Source organism: Triticum dicoccoides, chromosome 6A, assembly GCF_002162155.2.
Source record: "Triticum dicoccoides isolate Atlit2015 ecotype Zavitan chromosome 6A, WEW_v2.0, whole genome shotgun sequence".
NCBI lineage: Eukaryota > Viridiplantae > Streptophyta > Magnoliopsida > Poales > Poaceae > Triticum > Triticum dicoccoides.
Window position 1 is genome coordinate 10,301,332 of NC_041390.1, and position 8,413 is coordinate 10,309,744.

At 47.4% G+C, this 8,413-nt stretch overlaps 1 protein-coding gene across 1 annotated transcript; it reads left to right on the plus strand.

The window, feature by feature from the left end:
- The first annotated feature begins 7,345 nt into the window (after window positions 1-7,345).
- LOC119314954 (agamous-like MADS-box protein AGL80) lies at window positions 7,346-8,029 on the plus strand. The gene has a single exon (XM_037589635.1). The coding sequence runs from the start codon at window positions 7,346-7,348 to the stop codon at window positions 8,027-8,029; it is 684 nt and encodes a 227-aa protein (XP_037445532.1).
- Window positions 8,030-8,413: the final 384 nt, after the last annotated feature.

Here is an 8,413-nt window from a genome sequence, read left to right on the forward strand (position 1 = left end):
TGATGAACACATGGGACTCACACATTGGATTAATCGATCTCAAGGAGCGGGTGGGCAACCTCCTTAATCACCGCCGCCACCTTCGTCTTCAAGTCAGCCTCCGCGGAGCCCACAAGCTCCACCCCCTTCCACCGCTGGCACCAGCGTAAACATTTCCGTCCCGCCGCGACGCACACAACCACCACTATCTTCCCCATAGCCGTGCCTAGATCCCAACCAAGGATTGATCAATCAGCCCCAAATCTCTCACACGAATTTTGTTTTGGATCTGAGAGACCCGCTTGAATCGGTGGAGATCCTTGATAGAGGGCGGGATGGGGTAGGGCAGAGCTGACGGCAGCGAGGTAGGACGGAGGAGGCTGGGCAACCGCATACATGGGGCGGCGGCGTGGGGGCTGCGCGTGATGGGAGAGAGGTGGCTAGAAGAGGAGGAGAACGTGACCCTGTCCTAAGGATGGCAGTTTTACCCATGGGTACGGGTACCCGCGGGTACCGTACCCGCATGGGTAGGGTATGGGTAGACTTTTATACCCATGGGTAGTACCCATACCCTACCCGTTAAGTCATGGGTAGGGTACGAGTATAGCCTTGTACCCGCGGGTATACCCATACCCTGCCCAGTTGTGAACTAATGTTAACATATCGTCAATTAGTCATGTGACTCATCTACTCCTATTGACTTATGAGTATGTTTGTGATTTTTATATTTTGAGAGTGGTCATGTACACATCTGCCTTGTTATTGAGCTGAGATAACTGATATTTTTGTCAAATGTGCTATCATTGAGTGTAAAATTGTGAACAGTTTATGTACTATTTGTTCTACCCGCTGGGTACCCAATGGGTATGGGTACCCGTCGGGTATGGGTATGGGTAAAGTTTCATACCCATGGGTACGGGTATGGGTAGAATTTTGTACCTACTGACTATACGGGTATGGGTATGGCATTGCTCTACCCTGGCCATACCCTACCCATTGACATCCTTACCTTGTCCCGTGTGCGTGCGGGATCGACGGCCCAATCACAGATTTCTCATCCCCAAATTAGTACCACCTCGTTTATATTACGATTTTGTCCATGCAAATTATAAAAGCTTATTATGACATGAGAAAAAACATATTCTCATGGTGAACCCGACAAAGTCAATCCGTGCTTTATTATTAGGGAGAGATTTGCAATGTTGGATTCCCATTAGGGGGAGTCCCAAGGGCCCCACAAGCTCACATGGTGCGTGATTGCTTGTATCTGCATTGGTATTTCCCCGAAGAGGAGAGGATGATGCAGCACAACAAAGGTAAGTATCTCTCTTAATTATGAAATCAAGTTTATCAATCCAGTAGGATAACCAAGCAACACTATGTAAACAGCACCTGCACACAGACCACAAAAACTTGCAACCTAACGCGTAAGAGGGGTTGTCAATCCCTCCTCGGTATTGAGATAGATTAAATTGTATGAGATTTGATAAATAGATCTAACTAAAACATAAAATAAAACAAATAAATAAAAATTGCAGCAAGGTATTTTTGGATTTAATATGATAGGAAATAGACCTGGGGGCGTAGTTTTCACTAGAGGCTTCTCTCGAGAAAATAGCATACCATGGGTAAACAAATTATTGTTGGGCAATTGATAGAAAAGCGAATAATCATGACGATATCCAAGGCAATGATCATGTACATGGCATCACGTCCAAGATTAGTAGACCAAAACGGTTCTACATCTATTACTATTACTCCACACATCGACTACTATCCAGCATGCATCTAGTGTATTCAGTTCGTGGAAAAATGGAGTAATGCAATAAGAACGATCACATGATGTAAACAAAATCTATTCATGTAGGAATAGGCCCTATCTTTTTATCCTTAGTAGCAATGATACATGCGTGTCATGTCTCTTTCTATCACTGAGATTGAGCACCGCAAGATCGAACTCATCACAAAGCACCTCTTCCCATGGCAAGAAAAATTAATCTAGTTGGCCGAACCAAACCAAAATTTCGGAGAAGAAATACGAGGATATAACAATCATGCATAAAAGAGTTCAGCAAAGACTCAAATAATATTCATGGATAGAATTGATCATAAATGCACAATTCATCGAATCCCAACAAACACACTACAAAAAGTCATTACATCAAATAGATCTCCAAGAACATCAAGGAGAACATTGTATTGAAGATCAAAAAGAGAGAAGAAGCCACCGGCTACTAGCTACGGACCCATAGGTTTGTGGTAAACTACTCACGCATCATCCGAGGGAAACAAGGATGATGGAGAACTCCTCAGTGATCGTTGACCCATCCGACAAAGTGCCGAAAAGGCCTCTACATTAGATCTCATGGTTCTGGAACTTGCGGTGGCGGAAATTGTTTTCTCTCGACTCCCGTAGGGTTTTGGGATTTTAGAGTATTTATAGAGACAGAGGTCGGTGGAGTGGGTGCCTGTGGGCTCCAGTACCCACCAGGCTGTGCCCTGGTGCCTAGTGGGCCCCATAGGCCCCCTCTGGTGCACTTCTTGGGCCTCCTGGGTGTCTTCTGGGCAGAAAAAATTCTCCAAAAAGTTTTGTGGCATTTGGACTCCGTTTGGTATTGATATTCTGCGAAGTAAAAAAAAAGCAAAAAACAGCAAGTGGCACTGGGCACTATGTCAATAGGTTAGTCCCAAAAATGATATAAAGTTGCTAGTAAATGAATATAAAACATCCAAAGTTGATAATATAACAGCATGAAACAATAAAAAATCATAGATACATTCAAGACGTATAAGCGCGCCCTAGGGTGGCGTGCCCCTTGAGCTTGTGGGCCCCCTAGGCACCTTCTGGCTCCCCCTTGAAGCTTCCTGGGTCTCTTTCTGTCGGTGGCGAACGACACCTATGGGATCACAAGAATCCCTACTACGGTTAGCGGGGCGCGGGGTCATGAGAAGAGCGGATCTAACAGGTAGCACACGGTTCGTTTATCCAGGTTCGGGCTGCGAGGATGCGTAAAGCCCTACTCCTGCTTTGGTGGATTGTATATTTGTGTTCTTGAGCTAGCTATGGGGCGTGAGGAGCTCCAAAAAGTCGAATCCTCCTTCTGGTCGCCTCGGGCCTCCTTTTATAGAAAAAGGGGTTGCCACAGTGGCACACAGGAGGTGGAAAGGGTACAGCGATGCGAGGTTATCCCTCGCATTACATGACAAGGCGCATTTAATGTGTCTTGCTTAGGTGTCCTTGCTTTATCGGGGACGGGGGGAGAGATCTGTCTTGTCCGTCGCCGCTCCTTCTTGTGTCGACACGCGCCCTGGCCAGCGACGCCTGCGATGCCACGTAGGTAGGCAGGCAGGTGAAGTGGCGCAGTGGTGGGTCTTCATGAAGATCTGCATGCCGCCACGCAGGTGTCTGCCCAGCTAGTTGGGTCGGCAGCTGCATGCATGCGGTGGTGGAGGTTTAGTCGGCGTGGGCCTGATGGTGGCCCTGCGGGTGTCCTCGGTAAGGGCCTTGTCGGGGCCCCGGCAAGGGCCTTGCCGGGGCGCCCGCTATCATCCCCGGCGAGGCGCTTGCCGGGGGCCTTGTGGTCTTCCTCGGCTGGGATCCCGTCAAGGGTTGTCGTCTCCTTAGTGCGTATCTGATCTTGAATGTCTTCAAAAAGATCTGCATGCCGCCACGGGGGTGTCTCCTGAATCCTTGTCCTTTGGGGGCAGTGGACTCAAGGGTGATTTGCTCCGTAGGCGCGGGACGAGTCGCCGCGGCAAGGGTCTTGCCAGGGCTGCTAGAACTGTCTCCCGGCAAGGATCTTGCCGGGGGAGTCTGCTTCATCCCCTTTGCTCTTCGTGGTCTTGGCCTTGGCGTCGTAGTTCTCTTGAGCTTCGGTCTTTCCCTGGCTCACCTTCCTTGGCTTGCTTGGTGTGACGGTGCCCGTGGCTCAGACTGCCCGTGCACAGTTATAGGGGTACAAAAAGTGTACCCCTCTTTTTGTACACCGACAGTTTTCTTCCATAAAAAATAGTCGTAAATTTTTATTGTGGTTGACTTTGTTTGGTATGCTTTTTCTGCCAAGTGAAAAATATTTTTAAAAATAGGAACTTGCACTGGCGAAAATTCGGTTCTGAGCCCGAGCTCAGATGCTCCTGGAATCACGACCATCGAATGCCCTCGTGATCGGTGCCAGGACCCGTATTTATCTCGTGTATGTCACCGGTATTTGCGCAGAAACAGGAACGGCCCTATCGCATTTATTGCCGTTCGTTGGGTTAGCACTGTCGTCCTGATCCAGAATAGTGCAACGGACCTGATATTTTCCTGGGCCTTACTGGACCGTGGCTAATGCAAAGTTGGAGGACTACTCTTTGCCCGCAAAAAAAAAAGGAGTACAACGCGGTGCAGTTGAATGCAACCGAGCACGAACCCCTCGTCAAAAGAAAAAAAAATGCAACCGCGCACGAGGAAGGCCGTTTCTACAAGTGCTGCTGATACGAAGTAAGCAGATGTGAAACTGAACTTGTCCTCTTTTACAGTGCTGAACACAGCCCCTTGAAAGATCTCTGACCTTTGCTTGAACATTTTTCCTGCATGACTTTTTGGTGTTCTCCAGTCTCGCCAGTTTCCAGAATGTGTATGCCAATAGGCTTACTCCTCAGCAGATCTCCGGAGCTCAACAGCAAGCCCGTGCACCAAGACAACAACGCCGCGCAGACTGCCCGTTCCAAACCAGCAGCCGATCCAGCGCGCCCCACTAAATCATGTCTTCATTCTTCAAGCCAGTTTCCACAGTCGCAACGGCCGCTGGATCGCAAATGCTTGCTGTTGTTGCTCTGTTAATAGCAGCTACATATCTTATGGTCACTGTTCTCGTTCGGTTCTTTGTTGTGACCATGTATTTTGGCTCAGCCAATTAGCTGTACGCTGACGGTGCTTGGTATGTGGCGGTCCTCTTGTAGGTGAAGTTCAAGTATGCAAGGGTGGCTCCCTGTGTTTTAGCCCGCTTTCCTGATGCGTAGTACGATGCTGTAATGGACTCTCCACTGATGAAATGCCTTAAGATAATTATATATCCTGTCATTCCTCTAAATGTGCATTGTTCTGACTTCTGATTGAGCATGTTTTAAAAACGGTTAAAGTACTACTCCAAATCCCTGTCAGCACGCTACAGCAGAACGATTTCATGATCCGCAAATCCTTGTCGGTGGTTAGCCACACCGCCGCTCCTCCCGGCGGTTCCTAGCCTTTTGGCTACCAACGGTGCGTCGAGGTCCTAGCGCCCCCACAGAATGCCCCACAGCTCGCCATTCACTTCTTCTCCTTGAACACAGCCGGCGCAAGGCCCCAGCGCGCGGTGCCATCTTCTGCGACGGCCGGCCTTCAGCGGTTCAACTTCAGCCTCGACGCCGTCGTGGCACTCAGCCCCGGCGTGCTTGCGCACGGTGGCAGCGGCGCGGCGCCCGGTGTTCCATCTATGCTTCCTCTACCATCAGCCTGCGGACGCAAAGAGAAGCAAAGTAGCGGCATCAACCTCCCGGCAGCGTCGACGCGGAGGTCGACCTCCCAGTACGGAGGCGCCCTCTAGCATCAGCCCGAGGCGGCCACGGCCCCGGCGCGACGACGCATCCCAGCTATGCCGCTCCTCCTGACATCCTGGTCCACGGCTCAGTCATAAACGCGCCGTTCTGGTCCGCGGACCAGGAAGGCCATCGCACGCCTGGACGTCCCTCCCTACGAAATTGGCCCACCAGAAGGCACTGTTGCACGCCGTATATCTGTTGTATCCTTATTATTCGGTGCGGCCGTTCTGACGGGCCAGCTGGAATTGTTAGAATCCCGAAACAGCAGCCAACGCCGGTGATTTCGGGAGCAGCTGGGCTCGAGCGCCGAATTGCTGTGTTCCTTGCACTGGGCACTATATTAATATGTTAGTCCAGAAAAATGTTATAAAAGTGCATCAAAACCATACAAAATTGATGTAGATATAGAATGAATACTTCATAAATTATGGATACATTCGAGACGTGTCAATTCCCATGTGCAATTCCTTTTGCTTCGCCATGCTTTAAAAAATCGTGTGGTGAGATATATTGGTATCCCTGTGAGTCAAACACATGCTTACTATACCAGTCTTTGTGTTACCGGTTTTGTTCTTTTTTCTCATTCTCGTATTTTGGCATCCACGTGAACAAATCATGTTGTGTCTAGCCAGACAATGATGGATACTGTCACACCTAGAGGGCCCTAAGACTATCTCTCCGTCATTGTAGGAGCAAATCGCCTATTACACCTAGAGATATATCTAGTCCATCATCATAGGTTTTTCATAAACCTATAAGTTGTTGTTATGATCACCCTATTACAGTTGACGTTAGAACAACCCAAAAGTGCATCGACCAGTATGGAGTGACTCGATACTCTCATGGTCTAAGGAATTATGAATACATTAACTTCCCATGTTATGACTATAGACTTATGACAAAATCATCTCCTAGTACAAAATCCAACTTGGGTCAATTCAACACAAGTGTTCTTCTAACATCGTGCCCTCAATATTGCTGGCACGATCGTTCAGGAAAATAAAACCATCATGCAACACTTGAGCTAGTCCTAGAGGCAAGACAAGGAATCTATTTTAACGTTTATATTTTTACACGTTCATATGAGTTTTCCTCTTAGCCTCTTAGTTATTGTTGACTCGAGAGCCATAGTAGTTATAGCATGGAACGTAAACATTTGTCATAAACTTGGAAATAAATAATACAATTATTATTGCCTCTAGGCTATTTTTGCAACATCATTATCAAGGCAAATACATATGCGATACAAACATAATCATTTGCAGACGGTCAAGGAAAAATGTCCTTCAAATAGTTAGCTTAAATTCCGGGCTGCAGTTTGTCTGTGCGCCAATGGCGCAACAGGTCATCTAGTAGGAGTGATACTTCATGGATATTTCCTTAACATTTTCAAAAAGGAATGGACACTCGATGTGATTATCTATATTTTCAATAAACATTCAACTTAGGATAACATTAAATTAAAAAATTGGCAATATCTTGCTAAAATAGGAATGTCCTACTAGTAAAGATGCATGTAGAAACCTTCCATATATGTTCTCCTTCGATCTACAAGAAATTTCGTATTGATTGACGAAATCTACGGTTTTAGGAAGTAAATCTAAAATTTTAAATGGACACCAAATTTACAGCTGGCCACAATTAAGATCAGCCTCCAGATCTATCAGATCCTCCATTGGCATGGTTATAGCGTCCTCATCCTCGTAGATCCTCCACTATAAATCCACGCCACATACTTTCGTTTTCAACTCACCCAAACAAGCAATTTTCCTTCATCTGCAGATTTTTCCCTCACTTGACAATGGCTAGCAAGAAGGTGGCCCTTCGGTACATCCGCAATAACTCGGCGCGGCGCAATGCCTTGAAGAAGCACACTAAGATCCTGATGAAGAAGGCAGGCGAGGTGGCCGCCATGCCCGATGCTAAGGCATGTGTGGTCGTGTATGGCGAGGGCATGGCGGTGCCAGAGGTGTTCCCATCCCATGGCGAGGCAGTGGCTATCCTGAATCAGTTCAAGAGCATGCAAGAGGCGGCACGGCTAAAGAAGACGATGGACCAAGAGAGCATCCTCCGTGAGTGTATCGTACAGCTCCAAGAGCAGGTGCAGAAGGCTAGACGCGAGGAGCAGGACCAGCACACCAAGATTCTCCTGTATAAGGCCTTAAAAAGTGGCCACTTCCCAGACAACATCGAGGAGCTCACAGCCCTGGGCTCGAAGGTGGACTCTATCCTCAAGAGCCTGAGTGAATGCACCACAAAAATGAGTGGGCAGCCACCAGTCGACCAAGCCCAGGTACCATACGTCACCAATGGCAGGGGCATGGGGCCTCCAATTATGTATCAGGCACCACCACAACAACAGGAGGGTTGTCTTAACACTATGAGGTTCGAAAGGGCCCCTACCACCATGATCTACGATGGTGACAATACTTGTGGCTATGACGGCAACAACGATGTCTTCTCTCGTTGCCACATGAATATGTAAGCTGGTAGATGAACTCTACATGTAGCGCATGACTAGCTACATGGTCCTGATCTCTTTTAATTTAGTTTTGGCATGGCCAATAAGATGCATGGACGGCATCGTCAATAAGATGAGACATTCGGTCTCAATCTTGCTCTTTGAGCAAAGACAATTTTATTTTACTCTTTTAAATTTTTATTATGGATATCCCCCATGCTCTATTTGTTTTATCAGTTGGTTGCAACTTTTATGTTGTACCTACTCTTTATGTCAACATATTTTGTCAAGCATGCTTTTGCTCGAGCAAAATGATTTTTTTCCTCTTAGTATTGCATCAAACGATCCAACCATGCATGAAGTGCTACCTCCCAGTTTTGGCATACCTTGATGCACATCGCCTATACA

Bases quoted from the DNA above. Each gene is read 5' to 3' on its own strand.
- LOC119314954 (XM_037589635.1), top strand. From the start codon at position 7,346: ATGGCTAGCAAGAAGGTGGCCCTTCGGTACATCCGCAATAACTCGGCG.